General features: G+C 64.7%; 1 protein-coding gene across 4 annotated transcripts in view; it reads left to right on the top strand.

Moving 5' to 3' along the window:
* Positions 1-7,014, top strand: part of PRKAR1B (protein kinase cAMP-dependent type I regulatory subunit beta) — a 43,410-nt gene extending 36,396 nt beyond the window's left edge. For all 4 annotated transcript variants that reach the window (XM_037057983.1, XM_037057981.1, XM_037057982.1 and 1 more), the window contains 2 exons: positions 4,952-5,033; positions 5,350-7,014. In XM_037057983.1, the coding sequence (XP_036913878.1) occupies positions 4,952-5,033; positions 5,350-5,522 (255 nt within the window). In that variant the 3' untranslated portion in view covers positions 5,523-7,014. The remainder of the gene's footprint in view (positions 1-4,951; positions 5,034-5,349) is intronic.
* Positions 7,015-19,277: the final 12,263 nt, after the last annotated feature.

Below are 19,277 nucleotides of genomic sequence, written 5' to 3' on the forward strand. Positions count from 1 at the left end.
CTGCCCCTCGCGTCTGAAGGGGAAGAGCCGAGACTTCACCCTCATCACGGGGCATGTGGGCCGTTGACCCTGGCCCCCTTGGGCACCAGCTGCACCCCCACTGTGCAGCCAACTGCCGTCGGGCGGGGCCAGGGCAGCCAGTGGGTGGTTTGTCTGCAGAGCAGGGCAGTCGTCCAGCCTGCTGTCAGAAACTCGCCTGGGTTCCGCACAGGGAGAGGCCCGAGGAGGGGACGGGGACCGTCGACCCCCAGGGAGGGTGCGGGCAGGCAGCAGGGGGAGGCGGGGCGGCCAGATGTGGTGGGATTGTGGGCACTGTCCGTGGGAGCGCAGACAATAGGCGGGGGCCACCCCTGTGCCTTGCGCTTCCCGACGATCACTGGTCAGTGTCCACACGGGTGGGCCTGGTCTCGAAGCCCGCCCGCCCACCTGTTGGAGGCACATCTCTGTGTTGGGGAGCAGGATGTGGCTCTCTGGCTGAGGTCAGAGCCCACAGACCCCTTCTCGGTCCAGTCTCTCAGCAGAAAAATGAAACCTCTCCGTCCAGGCTGAGCTGGAGGAAGCCCTTTTCCAGACGGCCTGGCTGGGCAGGTGGCCCTCGGTGGCAGGCGTCAGCTGACGTGAGAGCCTGGGTCCCTCGCAATGGGAGAGCTCAGGGTCTCACTGGGCTCTTTTCTTTAAGACTATTTTAGGGCAGTTTTGGGTCACTGCAAAATCGAGGGGCAAAAACAGAGGTTTCCTTGTCACCATGGGCACGGACCCCCCGTCAGCGCCCCCAGGAGGTGTGTGTGTGACCCCGTCACCAGCGTCCCTCCGAGTCCACGGTGTGCACGAGAGTCCGCAGGTGCTGGGCCTGCTGGGGGTTTGGACAGAGGTGCAGCGCGATGCGTGTCCGCCCTGTGAGGTGTCTGCCCTGCGTGGTGTCCCCGTCCCCGCCCTCCCTCTCCCCGACCTGACCATCTCTGAGCAGGGCAGCGCACCCCACTTCTTACATTTTTATGAACGTAAACACATAAAGGCTCAGCCTGTTCCCCCCAAGTAGGAAAGCACTGTCTTCCTCACGCCCCTCCATCTCCCCAGCCGGCCGGAGGACCCGGGCCTGGGTCCATTGTTACTGCCTCCGGTCATCTCTCCCTGAAGTCATCACCGCCATCCGGCTGGTCCCTGAGCCCGGGGCTCCTCGGGAGGCCAGCTGTGCAGCAGCCAGAGGCTGTCACCACGTACCTGAGCGAGGTCTGGCTGGGAACCCTAACAGGTGCTCAGTTCTGGGCGAGTCTACTGGTGGGGACCCTCACGCCCCTGGCACCTCCCCTGAGTCAAGCCAGAGCCTGGGAAGTCAGCCCCAGTGGGGAAACCAAGGCCAGGAGAAGCCAGGGGCCTCATGCTCAGCCACCCAGCTGACTGGGACTGAGGTTGGCTCCAGGCCCCACTCGCCTGCCTTGTCCCGCTGAGTTGAAACGCCCTTGGGGACCAGCTTTAAACAGATGAGATAAGAATCAGTACGTTGCTGTCTGTGGGTGCTTTTCGCCTGTTGCTCAGCTGCCGCTGGTGGGGCGATGCTTTGACCTCCCACGCCCACGCACCCAGAGCAGAAGCAGAGGACCTCCAGGAAGCTGAATGCCCTGAGTGGCCTCGGGCCTCTGTCCCAGGGCCCCAGGGAGGGGGCAACTGAAGTGGCTGCTCCTGTGGCCACCCGACCCCCGCTGGGTCTGAGGGGACAGGTCAGCCGCTGCCCTGGACCGCTCTCCCCATGTCACCAGGGGGGAGCGCTGGCCCTGCTCCCTGGGTGTCCCTGTGGCATCCCCTGGGGGGCACTGCCTGCCTCCGAGCACCAGACGCCGCAGGTGTGCGGCGGGGACCCCCACCAGTGGGCGCCACCTGTTCCTGCCTCTGCGCTGGCGCGGGACCCGCACTGCCCGTGTTGTTTTCCCACGGAAGCCTCCTGCTTGTCCCCGCGCCAAGGCCCTGGCCTCATGGCTTACCCATTAAACGCTGGCAGGAAAGCGACCTCAGCCACTCACCAGGCCAGCGTGTTTTCACAGTTGTTTTGACGACGGTGTGCGGCCCGGAGTGTGTGACGGACGTGCACAGCAGAGGCGGCGGGGGCTCCCGCCGCCCCCAGAGCAGGCCCACGGGGCCCCAGGCGGGCGGGCAGGCGGGGGCGCAGCTCGGACTTGCAGGGACTCAGCCATCAGTGAGGCTGCGGAAGCCCCTCCCAGGGGAGGCGCGGCTTTGTCCCCCTGCTTGCTACCTGAGAAATGTGGGTGTGGGGCTCCTCAGGTCAGGGGTCCCAGGGCTGCCTGGCAGCACACAGACACGGACCGTGCGGTGTGAGTGCATGTGGCCTGCGCATGTGTGCACACATGCTCCTAGGATCTGTTCCTGCTTAAATGCAGAAAGACAGGGGCAAAGCACATGTCCCCACAGCACGTGGGACCCTGCCGCGATGTCCGCGTGTTCCGAGCTCCTGTTGGCCGGCGGAGAGCAGCGCGCTCGGGTTCGCCTTTGCTGTTGCCGTTCAGGTTACGGGAGTGATGGCCCTCCCCTCTGTGGTTCTGATGCTGTTCTCCTAACATGCGTTTGCCTGAACCAGCGTCCCTGTCCGGTGACCTCCTGTGACCTCCCGTGAGCAGGACGAGAGTGTGTCCCAGCCCCTCCGCCCCAGGCCCAGTCAGCATGCAGATAGCGGCCCCGACCCTCGCTCTGGTGCTCATTTCCGCCCGGGCTGTGATGGACGGTGCGGCTAATGGACGCTGGTTCCGGAACCCTGTCTGCCGTGAGTCCTGGGGGGCCCCCCCGAGGCCCCAAGCCCAAGCCTCCGCCGTGCAGGCCAGAGGGCCCGAGGGAGGGACCGGGCTGCCCTTGTGTCCTTACTCCCACAAGCTGTGTCCACCGTGGCCTGAATGCTTTTCGTTCTTGTCAGAGCCTTGCCCTCCCAGAACATCGATTTTGTCTCTGATTTTGCGGGAAAATGTTTAAAAATCAGAAACCGGGCAGGAAAACAGGTCCTGTACCCTCCGCCCCCCAGAGCAAGGCAGGAAGTCCTCCCTCCTTCGTCCTCCGGTCTGTGACCTCAGGTCTGTGACCTGGTTTATTTTTAGAGCTGAGTTAGAATCAATGGCTGAGAAATTTGGGGACGATGATCTGCAGTTTTGGCAAATGTATTTTTTCAGCCCCCAAAATTCCAGCTCATGTCCCCTGAGGACGTCTGGGAAATGTGGCAGGGACGGCCCACTTCCAGGACCTGCAGCTCCGAGGCCCTCGCCGGCCACGCCTGTCTCCCGGCCGTGGGAACGCTGGCAGTGCCGTGGGAGCCACACCCCCTGGTCCGTCTGCCCGCTCTCCTCTTCCTTCTTGCCGGCTGGCTTGGCGTCTCGGGCTGAGGTCCAGGGGTGGAGCGGTCACTAGATAGGATGCCCTACGGGGTTGGTTTGTCCGTTGGCAGGACACCCTTCACGGTGTCACAAAGAACTGCTTGGATGAGGCTCTGGACACGTGTGGGCCCATGGTGGTGGCCCTGCCCACGTGCCCCTCCATCGCAGGCTCTATGACCGGACACCCCATGGCAGGTGGGCGGGTGGCTGGCTTTCACCTTTGCCCACCTCAGGCCGGTGCCGCCGCCGTGCGGGGCGCTGATGACGCCCCGGCACAGAGGCCTGGGCACACCCGACTCTCAGAGGTGAATGTGGTCCAGGGCGGGACGGACGTCAGTCTGAGGGGGGTTGAGAGTCTGGTGTCCCTGTTTCAGGAATAGAAGGTGCAGGGCCTGAGGGCCACCACACGCTGCCTGTCACCACATTTCATCTACGGTCGGGCCCCCAGTCGTCGCCCCCAGTGGCCCCGAGCCCGGGCTGTGCCCAGTGCCTGCGAAGGTGCCAGACCCTGAGAGTAGCTCAGAGGCTGTCCTGGCGGGTGGGGCGGGGGCCCTGCTCCTCTCTGGGGCTCCTCGTCTCTGTGGTGCGTTCCACTCCGTGCAGCCGGCAGTTTACCCGTCCTGCTCTATCCGCCAGCCGGTGTCGTACACTCGCCAATGCCGGGAGCAGGACCGGCCGAGGGTGTCCAGGCACAGCGGCACCATGGGAGCCCCTGACCCGCCGTCTCCCAGACCGTGGTGCAGCCGGTGTAACATTAACCAGGCGTGGCCACCAGTGTGGGGAGGCTGAGCCGGGTGCACTGAGCCCCCCGGGGGTGAAGCCACGCTCGCCGCTGCCGCACGGGGGGCAGGCGTGCAGGCCGTGCCTCAGCTGCTCAGTGTCCTCCGGGGACGCAGCACCGGGAAGGCGGGATGAAGGGGGCTGGGACCTGCTGGGTGGCTCGAATTAAACCAGGGAGGAGTTTAAGACCAGCCAGTCGGGGGGCCACTCCGGGTGAGACACCTCTCGCACTGGGCCGTGCAAGAGGCTCGCCCTCCGTCTCCACCGAGGCCTGTTCCTGGTTACGGGGGACAGGCGGTCTCGGGCTCAGCCCCACTTACATGCTTACATGGCAGGCCAGGGACCCGGGCTCAGAACCACACCTGCCACACCAGTGTCCCCACCTGGGACTATTAGGCCCCAGGCTGCCACCCCCTGCCGCCCCAGAGGACAGAGGCGTTCAGGGTCACACTCTCTGGGCTCTGTCTCATCCCCAAAGCCTCATGTTAATCCTTGAACCTGGAGAGGTTGCAGGCACTGCCCTGCTGCGGACTGGGAGGGGCCACATTGTGCTTCGAGTTCGTGACCCCGAGACCGCGTGCCTGGCGTGACGTGTTCGCCAACTTCTGGGAGCTGCATGCAGACCTTCCGGCCCACATTCCCGGGAGGAAGGGTCTCCAGAAGGCGCCCGGGCAGACCTGGCTCAGACCCCACGCCCTCTGACCAGGAGGAGGAAAACGGAATTCAGCTGTGGGGGGCTGCTGACGGGGGGTGGGGTGCCCGCCCCATGTGACCCTCCCACGTCTCCCCGACGTCCACAGGGCACAGCCTCGGTCCTCCAGCGCAGGTCCCCCAACGAGGAGTACATGGAGGTGGGGCGCCTTGGGCCCTCTGACTACTTCGGTGAGTGGGGCCCTCCTGTGCGCAGCGGGGGCCCTGGGAAGACCCCCAGATGGGAGCGTGGGGGGGGCCGGGAGGGCAGCCGCACCTGGAGCACAGGACCCGCCCGGGCTGGCCAGGCTCCGTGCTGAACAGCAAATGGCTGGGGAATGGCGGTCAGCGCCCAAGGCCCCGAACTCTCCGCGGGGCACGGAACGTGTCTTGGTCGATTGGAATCAAAAGCAACCGACCGTCCTGCAGCTTTGGTTGCTTTTCCCCCAAATCTGACATCCCTGCCCCCTAGCCGGGTGCCTGACGTGACCCTCTCTCTCGTCCCCAGGGGAGATCGCGCTGCTTCTCAACAGGCCCCGGGCGGCCACCGTGGTGGCCCGGGGCCCCCTCAAGTGCGTGAAGCTGGACCGGCCGCGCTTTGAGCGTGTGCTGGGGCCCTGCTCCGAGATCCTGAAGCGGAACATCCAGCGTTACAACAGCTTCATCTCCCTCACCGTCTGAGCCGCCGCCGCTGCCTGCTGCCTGCTGCCCACCGCCCGCCACCCACCGGTGGCTTGTCTGGGTCCGGGGCTGAGGGCGCGGGTATCCCCGCAGCGTGGGGACTGCCCTCCCTCCGAACTCACACGTGGAATAAAATAGTCACCTGTGCATTTTACAAACGGGCAAACCAGGCGCCCCCCAGGCCGAGGCAGTGCCAGCTGCCCCTCCCCATGCCCCTCCCGTCTCCCCGTGCTTCGTGGTTTCATCTTAGGGTCCCCCACTCCCTCCCTCCTCTCCTGGGGGATGCAGAGGTGTGCTCACCCACTGTGGCCGAGGGCCCAGGCTGCAGTGGTCCAGGTGGCCCCACGTGGGCGGGCTCAGTCCTGCTGGAGCCAGGGGGCCCGGGCCATGGCCTCTCCGGTCACCCTCTGCTCTGGGGGCCGCCCAGGCAGCAGCCAGGGTCCCAAGTGACCGGTTCTGGACCCTGATGTGGGATGATGATGTCCACGGGGGTGTCCCACAGGCCCCCAGGGCTTCCAGCGGGGAGTTGAGGCTGAAGCAAGAGAGTGGGTCCTGTGGAAGCCACAGGTGGCCCCACGGGACAGTCTCGAGGGTGGAGGTGATGCCTGTCCTGGGCAGCCCGTGTCAGCTGGTCTGGGACACTGGCCACTTTACCAGACAGTCCGAGCCCACTGGGCTGCTTGCTGGGCAGGGAGGCCCAGGATGGCTTTTCTGACAAGCGAGTGCTGTTCTCAGTGTTAGGGGCCCTAAGGGACGTCTGCTTGTCCTGAGTTGCAAAGCAACTTCTGGGAGACCTTGCAAAGGAGCGGAGGGAGGGAGGGAGTCCCCCAAACTCTCTCTGGACAAAGTTGTCAGAACCAAAGTAAGAAAGGAGGCCTCTCCCTGTACCGGTTGCTCTCGGAACTCCAATCCCCAGGGCCCCCCACACCCGAGTCAACCCCCCCAAATGCATCTTCAATCCACAGAGGCCTGGCCATGCCAGTGCAGGCCGCCTGGTGGCTTCTGGTGGCCGAAACAGAGCTGCCATCCTGCCGTGAGCCCGCCTGGGACCTTGCCTGCACGCGTCTGTGTGTTGCACCCAGGCCTTGGCCGCGGTGGCCGTGCGGTGTGACATCGTATTTGCCGAAACGTCCTGTGCTGCATGGCTGTTAAGTGTGCGGCGAGCTCCCGACCCGAATGTGTTCTCTCACCACTCGGACAGCACACTTTCCCCTGTTTTTATTGTGGCGAATACCCCCGACAGGAAGTTCCCCACCTCAGCTGCTTTTAAGTGTCCAGGTCGTGGGCACACAGCGTGAGGACCCTGCTGTGGGGCCGTCACCACTGCCCTCGTCCGGAGCTCACCGTCCCCCCCGATGAGCCTCTGTCCCCACAAAGCCCGCCGCCCTCAGCCCCTGGCACCCCCGCCTCCTGCCTGTCTGTGCGGAAACTCATTTTAGTGTATTTTACTTAGCCCAGTCTATCCAAAACATGCTCATTCCAACCTCCCAGTGTAAACGTTGTTCACGATTCTGTGCGTGTCTTAGTGCTGAGCATTGAAGTCTTGTGCAGGTACCCCAGATCCCCGTGTCCCCAGCCGCCCCACACTGGCTCAGAACGGCCGCGCTGGCCGCCTTCTGGTTCTGGGAGTGGGGACTCGGGAACAGGCAGCTAGGGGTCCAGGCTCAGGTGCCTCTGGAGGCCCCACTGCCCTGTGACCCCCGTGGCTGTTGGTGGGAGGCCTCAGCCCCTCACCGCGTGGCCTCTCCTGGGACTTCCCCAGAAGGTGGCATTGGGCTTCCCCCAGAGAATGGGTGGGGCAGCTGTAGGGGCCTTGGGACCCAGTCCCAGGGTGCACTTCCCGTCACATCCTCCTCCTCAGAGAGCAGCGCCAAGGGCGGCCCACGTGCAGGAGGACGGAATGACCGTGCGCCCCTTGAAGGAGGGTGTCGGGGACAGCCCTTGAGGCCGGGGCTCTTGCCTCTGGATCTCTTGACCCCTGCCCAGTGGCTGGTGCTGGGAGGAAGAGCCCGGGTGTACCCCGAGGCCGCAACATAGGGGACACCCCACCGTCCCAGGTGGGACCTGGTCACGGAGGAGAAACTGTAGGTGGGTTGCCCAAGCCTCCCCCCATGTGGCAGGGGGGGCCCCGCCCCGCAAGCCTGGGCCTGGCCGGGGTCAGTGGCCAGTCCCTATGTGGATTTGGGATGAAGCTGGGCCACTGGAGACACACAGCCCTGTGGACCCATTCAGATCCCGCCCTCTAAGCTGTGCTGCTTTGAGCCGCTGAGGTTGTGGCCCTTGGTTACATCGGCCATAGAAAGCCCTCCCAAAGCCGGCAGGGGCACCCCTGGGTGCCCGGGGCTGGGGGGCGGGGCCCACCCTGGTCCCCAAGCCTGGCTGGTGGCTGCAGGAAGCCTCTGCGTGATGCTGTTGGTGGGGGCACGGGCCACGGCAGCACCCTCCCCAGCTGGGAGCTGGGCCTGGCCCCTTTGGCGCCAGGCGGGCACAGATCCATCTTGTGGGCCCGTGAAAGCGTGCTGTGTGCGCCAGAGCCAAGCCCACAATCCGGGCGATTGTTCCTGCTCCATCTTGGGCCCCAGGGCCGTGCCCGGGGCACAGGAAGGAATGGATGCCCAGCCCAGTCCACCCTCGGTGTCCTGGGGGCTGTGGACATTCGGATGGGCCCCAGGGAGCCCATGTCCTTCCTCAGTCCCTGGGTGTCCCCATGCCTCTCAGCTGCTCTGGGGGGCTTGGGGTGGACACCCCGCCCCGAGGCTGCTCCTGGGAAGGGGTGGGGTGTGGCAGGGGACAGCCTCGTGAGCACGTGCCACAGAGCTTCCCACCAGTGGTCCGGGGGCACTGAGTCCCCGCTGGGCGGCTGGGCCTGCAACGTCGGCCTCGCAGGGGACAGTCCCAGGCTCACTGCACCACCTGAGGTGGCTGACCCCAAGGGCGGGTGCCGACTCACTCTGAGGTTGGGCGTTTCCCTCTGGGGTCACCTGGAGAGGGCTGGCCCTGGCCCAGGAGGCCCACTCTGACTCAGGGGTCCCAGGTCCTGCTTTTCAAAGTGTCTCATGGCTGCCACTGGGGCTCTGGTCTCCACGACTCAGATCCACGGGCCCTGGCGTCTGCTTGGGGCTCCTCAGAAGCAGCTTGTCCCCACCCCCTCCCAGGAAGCCTTGGTGTCCGGATAGCGCTGACCTTTCCCCGCTCTGGGAACTCGCTTGCCTCCTTGGACATGAGCGGATTAGGAAGCTGGTGACTCAGTTCTCTGTCGCAGCCGCCTGTCTGGTGGGCAGGCTCCTCTCCAGGGGCCGCCTGGCCTGGTTCCTACTCCAGCTCCCTGGGCAGGGGACCTTTGCTTGGTTTCTCATCCTGGGCCCAGGGACCCTAGACCCCCGGCGCACCTGGGGGCCACGGGGCCCTCAGAACCTCTGCCTGGGGACCTGCTGACCAAGGCCCATCCCGCACCTGTCTGCAGGTTTCCACTCCCACATCCGCCTCCAGGCCGCCGTGCGGCTCCCTCCTCCCTGGCCACACTTTCCCTCCCCGCTGAGGCTGCATTTCGGCCTGGCCCCACACCCACCCTGGCCTCCTGCACTGTGACCGTGCTGGCCCCGCAGGACACAGAGCCACAGGCCTCACCACATCACGAGCCTTACAACCTGGTCCTGTTTCCCGGTTTCCCTTGAGCTCTGTGGCTTCAAGTTCCCTGTCTTCTCCGGCCCGTCCCGTCTACGAGGTGGGAACACCATCCTCACCTCCTGAGACCAGCTGAGCCGGGAATGTGGCTGTCGGCGTGGGGCCCGGGGCAGGTGTGCAGCTGCCCTTGGGACAGCTTAAACCGAGGCTCCCTCCACCTCCCCGGACACGTCCGTCACGGAGCCTGGGTGTCCCCGTCCTCTGGGCTGCAGGGCGGCCTGGCAGGCCCTTCCCCGCCCCCACCCCAGTGGTTGCAGTGCCCTCTGGAAGGACAGCTGGTGACACATCCCTTCCCCTGCCTTTGGCTCAGGGGGCCAACCTCTTGCCAGGCTGGCCTCTGAGGATGTGAGGTGAGAGGGCACCCTGTGTGTGGAAGTGACAGATATGTCCTCGATACTCGAAAGCTCGCCGGTGGTGTGGCTTGTAAGGTCTTGTATCATCGCCGCGGAGGGGGAGACCGAAGCGACCACTGTGGACCCTGGAGGCCAGGACCCGGCTCTGCCCAGCAGTGTCAGGGCCTCCGCTGGGGCTGGGACAGCAGGGCTCACAGAACACAGGGCCCCTGTCAGCCCGGGCACAGCTGTCCCTGCAGACCCACGCACACGGCAGAGACTCACACACTTGTTGAGTGGTTGACCCTGAACCTGCACAAAACCTCGCAGGTGTTTAGCTGGGCAGAACCTGAGAGCAGGGACCACGGTGCCTTGCCAGGTCACAGCGGGGACAGCAGAGCTGGGGCTGGAGCACCGGCCCCCGGCCACTCCTCCACGCCACGGAGTCAGAAGAAAGTTCTGTTTGCTTTTGCTGAGACCACCGAGGCCTCGACACAAATCCCACACATTCCAGATGCTTCCGAGGAGGGAGCCCAGGCCACACGCCCAAACTCCTGGGAACACCTGCATTTCCCTTTTTTCAAAATAGACCCTGATGGGAAGTTCACAAATTTAGATATCCCCATGGGAGTTCTGCATGTCAGTCTCTCCCTGGTGTCCCTGCACAGCTGTCCTTGTGCAGGTGGCTGCCCAGAGGGGTGAGGATGGCTGAGACCACATCGGTGGCCACGGACTGTGGGGAGTGGGGGAGGCCGTGGCCACACCCTGGACACTGGGGTTTGGACACTCTGGTCTGAGGAGAGGAGGCCGGAGGGCCGGTCGGGAGGCAGGGCCGGGGGCATCAGCCAGAGTCAGCCCCGCCTGAGCCGGACAGGGGCTTTGTCCAAGGTCACTCCCCGTCCCAGCTGTGGGCACCTCACCCGGGGCAGCTGTCTTGGCTCGCTCTGCCTGCCGCCTCCACATGTCCCGGTCCCGCCCCCGGCTTCCTTCTGGTCTTCTCCACAGCCGCCCCCCAAACGCACCCCCACCCCGTGGGCTGAGACTGAGCATGCTCCGGACCCACCCGCAGCCCCAGGGAACCGTCTTCCAGGTCAGACAGGAGAAGGGGAGTCAGAGAAGGGGAGTCAGAGAAGGGGAGTCAGACCCCAGCCAGGGCACGGGGCCTGACCCCACTCCCCCTGTAAGTCAGTGCGCCCCGTTTCTGCCTAGGCATGGCCTTCTCTGCCAGAGGCTGGCTGGGACCCTGGCTGGCCCTGCCCCCTGGCCTGTCCCTGGTCATCAAACACAGGAGGGCTGGCCAGACTCCTCCACAGGGGCACGACTGTGCAGAGCAGGCACCCGGAGGCCCAGGCGTGGGGAGGCGGCAGTGTGCTGGGCTGCGGTGCCCTGTGGTGGCTCTGTCAGCTTGGACCGTGGCTCACCCTGTCCGGCCCCACGCTGTCCACGCGCTGGCCCAGTGCTGGGTTAGGAGGCGGGGCACAGCTGGCCAGCCGCACCACTCGGACCTGTCCCCGAGGCCACTTCCCAGCTACTGCCCACTTCCTGGCTGAGATTTGGGGAGGGCACAGGGGGCCGGGTGCACGGTGGCCCTGGGTTCCCTGGAAAGGACTCATGACACTTCACCAGTCGTCACCGTGGGGTCGGAGGGGGGGTGCTCAGGAGACCACACTGATCAGCCCAGTGCCCCCGGGGCCACCTGGTGGGGCCCGGGGACAGCACTCAGGCGGTGAGGTCAGAGTCCCTGCTTCGGCAGGAGGGTGTGTGGGGCGCCCTAGTTAGGGTGGCAGAGATGGAAGGACACATGTGGGGGCCCAGGCCTCTCCTGAGAGTTGATAAACCCCTGGGAATGCTCCCTGGCACCCCCCGCCCGAAGCCTCTCCCCAAGTTCAGACCTTTGCCTATGTTGCCAACGGAGACTCAGGCCCATGGGGCCCTCTGCCCGCCCTCCTGCTGAGTCTGCAGCCCAGCCGGGAGGGCTGTGGGGCTGGCTTTGAGCTGTTGGGAGTCACAGGTAGCTCTCTGGGGCTCTGACCACCTCCAGGGCAGCTCTGGGGCCTAGACCGACCTTGGGAGCAACAGGGGGTGGGGCAGGGCTGCCCCAGGGGACCGAGGTGGCTTCGTCTGGACTCTGTCCTGCTCTCAACACCTGTGGGCCACGCCCGGTCCGGCCTCTTGTCCAGGCCACAGCCAAGCAAAGTGAGGTCACAGGAGCTGGGACCCGCTAGAGGCAGGAGGGGTACAGGTGGAAGGACTCCCGAAACCGCGGAATGCTCCCCAGACAGGAGTGGGCGGGTGCGGGGAGGACCGTGCCCCCTCCTCCGAGGAGGCGGTGGGGACAGCACCTGGCCTGGCTCAGCCACTTCCCGAAGCTGGAAAAACAGGCCCCGAGGTGCGCAGCGGGCGGGACTCTCCGGCTGCTCTGGGACCGCGGCCAGGAGGTGATGCTGGGATTGGCCTCCCCTGCCGGCTGGGGGTTGGGGGTTGGGGGGAGGTTCTGGAGGAAACCCCACCCCTGGCTGAGGGCACCTCCTCCTTCGGCTCCACCCACCCGGGTTCAGGGAGCCCTGGAAATCCCCAGGTGGGAGTGACGGGTTGGCACTGGTGTGGGGGTGCGGGGAGGGGGGAGAGGGCGAAGACGGAGGGAAAGAAAAGGGGAAGGAAGAGGGGAGAGAGGAGGGGGAGGAGGGCCGAGGGGGAGGGGAGGCAGAGGAATTGAAAGTGCATTCCAGACGGGTGACATAGCTTTGCCGCCGGAGGGTGGGGAGGGCCAGCCGGGCTGAGCTGCCCTTCTCGGGAAGGCCCCCCGGGACCGCTGCCCTCTGAGGCAGATAAGACGGGTGGGGCCGCTCCGAGGAAAATTCCTGGCCCGGGGAGCCCCATGCTGCCTGCCACCCTCAACGCTCTGCTCAGATGCCACCTCCTCCTTGAAGCCTTCTCGGATTCCTCCTTGGCCCCTGGACCCAGAGGTGCCCTTGGGGGGCTTGGCTTCCTTCCCATCAGACAAGGGCAGGGTCGAAGCTCAGGCACTGAGGCAGGCCGGAACTCAGGGACTCGCCGGTGGTCTGTCTGGGCTGGGCTGGCCTTCCGAGGCCCTCGTAGGCCCCGAAGGGGCTCCCTCTGGTTGGTTGGGGGTGGGGTTTCCAGAACCCACCCTGGGCGTCCTGGCCCCTGCGTGGGGCCGGCCGGGCTTTGCTGTGTGGAACCGACGCGCCCGGGTCCCCGTGTCCCCTGCGTGCCAGGTGCCGTTTCGGGAGCTGCCAGGACTCGCCCTTTCCTGAGCTGATGCAGCGGAGGCTTCGGGGGTGCAGGGCATGGTGGGGCCTGAGCCCCCACAGGCTGCCTTCTGCCCGTGAATTCTCACTCTGCCTCTTTTGGGAGGAGCCAGGCCAGGTGTGTAGGGAACTCCCTCCTAGAACCCAGAGCGGGAGTGTGTGTGTGTGTGGGGGGGGGGGTCCTGGGAACTGGGTGGGTGGGGGTTTGGGAAGGAACCTGCAGGAAGTGATAAGCCAGGCCCCCCTCCAGCACCCGCTCTGGGAAGGGACAAGTGCCCTTCACTGAACAAGGCCCAGCCTGGCCCAGGCCTCAGGGGCCGCATCTCCGGAGGCCCCAGGGGGGTTTTCAGGCCCTGGCACCGCTCCTGGGAGGCGAGGAAATGGCAGCGCCAGGCCTCCCCCTGCACACTGACCAGGCTCTCTGCCCCTCCGCGTGCGGGCTGAGCCCTGGCGAAGCCCTGAGTCAAGGGGGCAGCCGGCCTCCATGAGCCCCAGCAACCCCACTCCCGGCTGCGTTCCTCCTGGGCAGCAGGGCTGACCTGGGTGACCAGGAGGGTACTGTGGAGGTGATGGAGGGACTTCTGAGCACTGGCCAGTGCGGACACCGTCCTTGAGGAAGCCAGGGGCCTGTGGCAAGGACGCAGGCACCCGTGAGGCCTCCGGGCCTCGGCCGAGCTGGCAGCCACCTGGGCAGCAGGTCCTGAGGCTGCCAGGATAGTGAGGTGGCCTCGCTGGTGAAACCACCCAGCTGGGCCACCCCCGACACGCTGGCCCACGGTTGCTGGGCCACCCATCTCTACTGTGGTTTTCCTCCTTCAGTCTCCGGGTAGCTCGCTTTCACTGCTGACACCAAGGTCCCGAGTCCTTGCATGGCTCATCCATGGAACATGCTAGAAAGAGAGCCTGGAGTCGAGCCTGGTCCTCCAGGTGCCGAGTGGCCCTCATCATGGGGTCCGAGGCCTCAGCCACCTGGGCTCTCGTGACCCCTAGACTGTCCAGCTCGTACCGCCTCCGTGGCCAAGAGGGCTGTGAAAGCAGGCGGCCCTTTGTCCCAAGAGGCGTCCCTGGGCTAGGGGCTGCATCTGCTTTCTGGCCCCATGGGCCCTGTCCGAGGAGCCTGGTGGGGGCCACGCTCACCGACAGCCTGTTCTCCGCTGGGAAGATGCTTCCCCGTGTGGGGAGCCCATGGAGAGGGAGGGTGCTGGCAGGGCCTGCCCCCACTCAAGCTCTGGCTTCCCCACCCTGGGGGTGCCCATCCAGCATCTTTTGGTGCAGGGGACGCGCCAGGGTGGGGCCAGGGTGGGGTTTGGGGGCATGGGTGGGGGTTGGGAGAGTCAGCCAGGGTTCCTGGCTGCAGGGTCGGCCCTGGGTACTGGTTTGAGCCGTCAGAGGACGGGCCCGGGGCCAGGGTGCAGTGGGTCTGGGCGTGGGTCTGGGTCTGGGCCGACTTGGCCGAGTTACGGTGGACGAGTCAGATGCTGCTGCATGTGACAAATGCACAGACTCTTGGGTCAGCCGGCCTAGAAACCACCGCAGTGTGACCGCCGCTGGGCGCTTTGGTACCCGGTGGCTTCCTTCATGTTTCTGAAGGTGCAGGGCATGTGCTCACCTGGACTGCCCTCAAGGGCCCCGAGGGCCGAGCTCACACTGCGCAGGTGAATAGCTGCTGGAGGCACGGGGCCAGGCGGACCCCATGGGACTGTCCCCAACCTGAGGGCCACTCGGGGACTGCGAGGGTGGGGGGGCGCTCTGTGCTGCAGGTGGAGCCCTCAAGGTCAGAGCACCACAGAAGCCAGGCGCGGGTGCACACGAACATCTGGGCCACCACCCCGTCCCCCGTCCCCCGTCCCCCGTCCAGAGAGGACAGTGACAGTTGGCCTGCATTCCAGCCGCCCCAGGCTCTGCCTGACCATGTTCCCCGCACCCCAGTGTCCCCGTGGGCTGGGGCTCTGTGTCTGTCCGTCAGTCCCCCACCCTCTTTGAGGCTCAAGAGAGGTGAGGCACTTGCCAAAGTCTGCACCAGAGCAGGGGGTGGAGACGTCCTCACGCCTGGGCCGTCCTCTGGGCCTTGGGCCTGGGCTCCTTCCTGCCCGTGTGGACCCGCCCCTCTGACTCTGAGTAGGTACTCGGGACCCTGAAGGATCCGTGTGCCACTCTCGTCCTGTCCCCACAGAGGGGCTGCCTGGCTGCGGAGAGGCTGCAGGCCTCCCACACCCCCCAGACGTCCTGAGGGAGGGTCATAGCAGGACAAGGACAAGATTATCTGAGCACTTTGCTCCCTGCTGTCAAGAAAAACAGCCCCAGGTGGGAGTGCTGCTCCACAGTCACAGACAGGACTGGATGGGACAGAACAGGACGGGAAGGCGAGGGTTTGCAAGTTCACCACCTGCAGCCCAAGCCCCGTCAGGGCCAAAAGGGCAGGCAGCAGTCCCCGAGAAAGGCAGGACCCTGCCAGGGCCACTCAGGACAGAGTGAGCCCTGAAATCCCACACCCTCCCCGTGATGGCCAGGGGCCACCATGGTCTCCTCTGCCGGGAGGGCGAAGTGGAGGGAACCCAGTAAGTCCTGCCCTGGGTCTCCCCCAGCTGGGGCCTGTGACGTGCAGCTTCGATGCTCTAAACAATGTGGGGCCAGGAGGGTGTTGGGTGGGCGCTGCTGCCTCCCCTGGGGAGACTCAGGGATATGAAGGCTGAGGGCTGGTCCTGCAGACATGGTCTGAGTCTTTTTTTTAAATTGACTTTTACAGAAAGAGAAAGACATTAGTTTGTTGTTCTGCTTATTAATGCATCATTGGCTGAGTCTTGCATGTGTCCTGACAGGGGCTCAAATCTGCAACCTTGGCATATCAGGTGAGCTCTGATCAACTGAGCCACCAGGCTGGGCCTGGGCTGCATCTGGATCCAGCTGCACCTGAAGCTAATCACTCCAGAGCCTGAAGCTGCTCACTCTGGAGCCTGGCGGTGACAGAACTGCCACCTTCTGTTTCCTGGGGCCACTTTGTGTGGGGCCTTGGTCACAGTGAGCAGGAGCCCTTGTCTGTGGACTGGGAGGGCGAAGTGAGCATCTCTTCTTGACAGGCAGGGGCTGCAGCGGGGGTCCTACCCCAGGGCCCTCAACAAGGACGTGGGGAACACCTCCCTCCCAGCTCCCAGGCCAGGGCAGTGGGGGCAGCACCAGGAACTGTGGGGCCAGTCGTGGCCCCTGCTGCCGGTACGTACCTGTCTCAGGAGCAGCGACTGGGTTTCATCAATGAATTGCACAGACACAGCACCGACCTGGGCTGGTGAAGAGAAATGGCCCGCAGCCCTGCACCGGAACCCAGACCCGCTGAGCTCAAACCTAGAAGACGCTGGGCCCAGATGGGGCTGGTGCAGCAGGCATGGCATCCTTACCTGGAAAACTGCCTTCTGTGCCAGCTGGTAGCCCAGGGGACACTGAGGCTCCAAGCTGCCACACGGCTCTGGTCACCCAGCCCTGAGGCTGGGGGCTGCTGGGACTAACCCCTGGCCCTGCTGGTCTGCAGGACTTGGCTGCCTCTCTGGGGGGGCAGCTCTGCCCACCCCCACCCCCCACTTGCTCCCGGGGGTCCCACTGAGCAGCCCTGAACTCGGGGTGTCTCCAATGGCGCCCAAAACATCATGTGAGCCCCGGGGCAGGTTAAGTTTTCTAGTAGCCACATTAAACGAAGGAAAAACAAACAAGTTAAATTAATTGCAATCACACTGTTTATTTAAGAGAATACTTTAAAAAATGTTATCATTGCAGCCCTGGCTGGTGTGCCTCAGTGGATTGAGCGCCAGCCTGTGAATCAAAGGGTCACAGGTTCGATTCCCAGTCAGGGCACATGCCTGGGTTGTGGCCCAGGTCCCCCGTAGGGGGCGCACAAGAGGCAACCACACACCAATGTTTCCCTCTCTCTTTCCCTTCCCCTCTCTCTAAAAACAAATAAACAAAACCTTTAAAACAGTTATTTCAACATGTGATTACTATAAAAATTACCGATGAGAAATGTCATGCACTTTATGTGCATGCTGAGGCCTAATCCACAGAAGCTCCATCTTAAATTCTGCCGCTGGAGGCCCCAGCTGGGGGCTGTCCAGGTCTAGCCTTAGTTTCTTGAAGCTGCCAAGTAACCTGTGACGTAGGTCATCATTCACAAAATGTTTGGATCGATTGTGGGCTATTTTAAATTCGATTTCCATTTGTGTCTTTGGAAAACAAACGAAAAGTACTTGCTGGGGAGTTACAGACTCTGAGAAGGCCTCCCTGCCTGCTGGCGGGCTTCTCCTTTCTGGGCGGCCTGATCCCTAGTTGGGGGCCTGGGGCGCCCGGAGATGATGACTTAATTAACACCCACCCAACACGTTTGATCTCCAGGGAGCAGAGCCCACGCGCTGAGGCTGCTCCTGGGCTAACTGCCCTGAGCCCGGAAAGCCTGGCCCGGAGGTAGAGGAGGTTGTGTCAGTTCATCAGTACAAATTGTCCTGAAACTGCTGGGCGCCAGCACAGGCCTGGGTTTGGAGGCCCTGCTGGCCGGGACCTGTACGACCCAGGTGCCAGCAGCAGGGCCGCTGTGCCCTGCCCAGGGCCACAAAAGCGCTGCCCCTGTGCACGTGTGTAAAAGCCTGTGCACACGAGCGTGTGCATTGCTGAGGGGCAGGCAGCCATGCGTGCAGGGTTATTGGCCCCCCATTTTCCAGATGAGAAAACCAAGACTCAGGCGGTCTGTGGAAAAACACACCAACAAAATTGAGGGGCAGAGGGCAGCCAGGCCTGGGTGTGGCCCTTCCCAGGTCCTGGCACCCTGGGACTGGGGTCAGGTGGGCATGGCTCCAGGGCTCCAGGGCTCCTGCCTGTGGCCACACCACCCTTTGTGCTCCTACCTGTGAGCTGCAGGACAGATGCCACCCAAGTGGCCCTCAGTGCCTCAGAGCCTGTCTCGGGCACAGGAGCCTCCGCCCGCCTGGGATGGCATCTCACATCAGTTCTGGGACCTTCTCTGAAATGGGTTTCAGGGCAAACTCCAGCAGCTCACCACACTGCCTCCCTCCAGCTCTGTGTAGCTCCAAGGAGTGGACTGGGTCCCTCCTTGAGAACCAGGAGCGGATGCTCAGCCAGTCACCTCAGTTGCGTGGTGGCCCCTCTCTCCACTTATTTGGAGCAACTCACTCACCTTAATTATTGGCCCACGGGCACCTAGGGCAAGGCGGGGACACCCAGAAGCATCAGCTCCCTCAGGCGACTGGACCTCCCCAGAGGCCTGGCGCACCTTCACCTCCCACCAGCATCTCCCCCCCCTGGAGATGCCCCTGCGGCCCCTTCTGCAGCCAGGGGCCCTGCATCTGGCCTCCCCTGCCGCCTGCCTGCGGCCAGGGGTTTCCTGCTGGAGGAAACCCAGGAGCCCTCGGGCGCCTGGGTCCCCGCCCACAGGGCCCACAGCCACGCCAGAGCCTCCTGGGCCTGCAGTATATTTAGCCTCATTATCAAATGTTTGCAGCGATCCGTGTGAACCTAATAGCGCTGGAAGGGAAGCTGGATTCCGGGCAGGAGGCAGCACGTGACCACGCCTGAGCAGCCGGGAACGCCCGGCGGCCCGGGCAGGTGCGGTGCCCCCGAGGGCCAGGGCCAGGCCCCAGGCCGCAGGGAAGGGCCCCGCTGGGCTGAGAGTCCCGCTGCCGCCAAGTCCGCAGCCCCGCCTCCCGGGGCCGAAGTGAGGGCGTGGGAGCCTGAGTGGGCGGGGTGTTTCGGAGGCCCCAGGGTCGGGCGAGCGCCTCCCGAAGGAGTGGTTGGTTCTCACCCAAGTAGGGGACCTGTTGGTACAGTTAGTCTAATGGTCTCCATTGCCCGATCTCGTTAACAGCCTCTGCGGGTCTCTTCTGAGGACGCAGCAGGGCGGGGTGGGCTGCGCCAGGGGTCCCTGTCCCACCGCAGGGTGGCCTCGGTGCTACCACCGCCCTGGCGCCCGGAGTCCCCCCAGGGCGGCTGTCGCGCGGCTGCATGAGTTTTTGCCACCCTCGCGCAGCCGCTGTTGTCGTGGTCGCTATGACGACGCGGCGTGGTTTTATTTTTAATAGCGGCCCGCGATTAGAGGAAGGGAGGTCCGCGCTCACCCCGCAGCTCTCCAGTGCGGGCGGGGGTGGGGTGCACCAGCCTCGCCCCTCCTCCTGGCGCCCCCTACTGTGTCCCCAGACCTCCCCGCAGGCCCCACACTGGAACTGGGCGCCCCTGAAGTGCCAGGCTGCTTAAAGGCGGCGGGACCCCCAGGAGCTGGGCCATCTGTTGCAGAGGCCGGCGGGACCGTCGGAAACAGAGCGACAGCTCCTCCTGTTTCCACACAGGCGACCCAACCGAGTCCTTCAACCCCAAAGAAATGCCCCTGGGCCCTCCTTGCCCACGAGGAATCCGACGCTCAACCAGACGGTGCAGTCACTCTCCCAGGTGCAGGCCACAGCTCCCCCCCACCCCCC

The sequence above is a fragment of the Sturnira hondurensis genome, unplaced genomic scaffold, assembly GCF_014824575.4.
Source record: "Sturnira hondurensis isolate 20B ecotype Veracruz unplaced genomic scaffold, ASM1482457v3 Scaffold0009733, whole genome shotgun sequence".
Taxonomy (NCBI): domain Eukaryota; kingdom Metazoa; phylum Chordata; class Mammalia; order Chiroptera; family Phyllostomidae; genus Sturnira; species Sturnira hondurensis.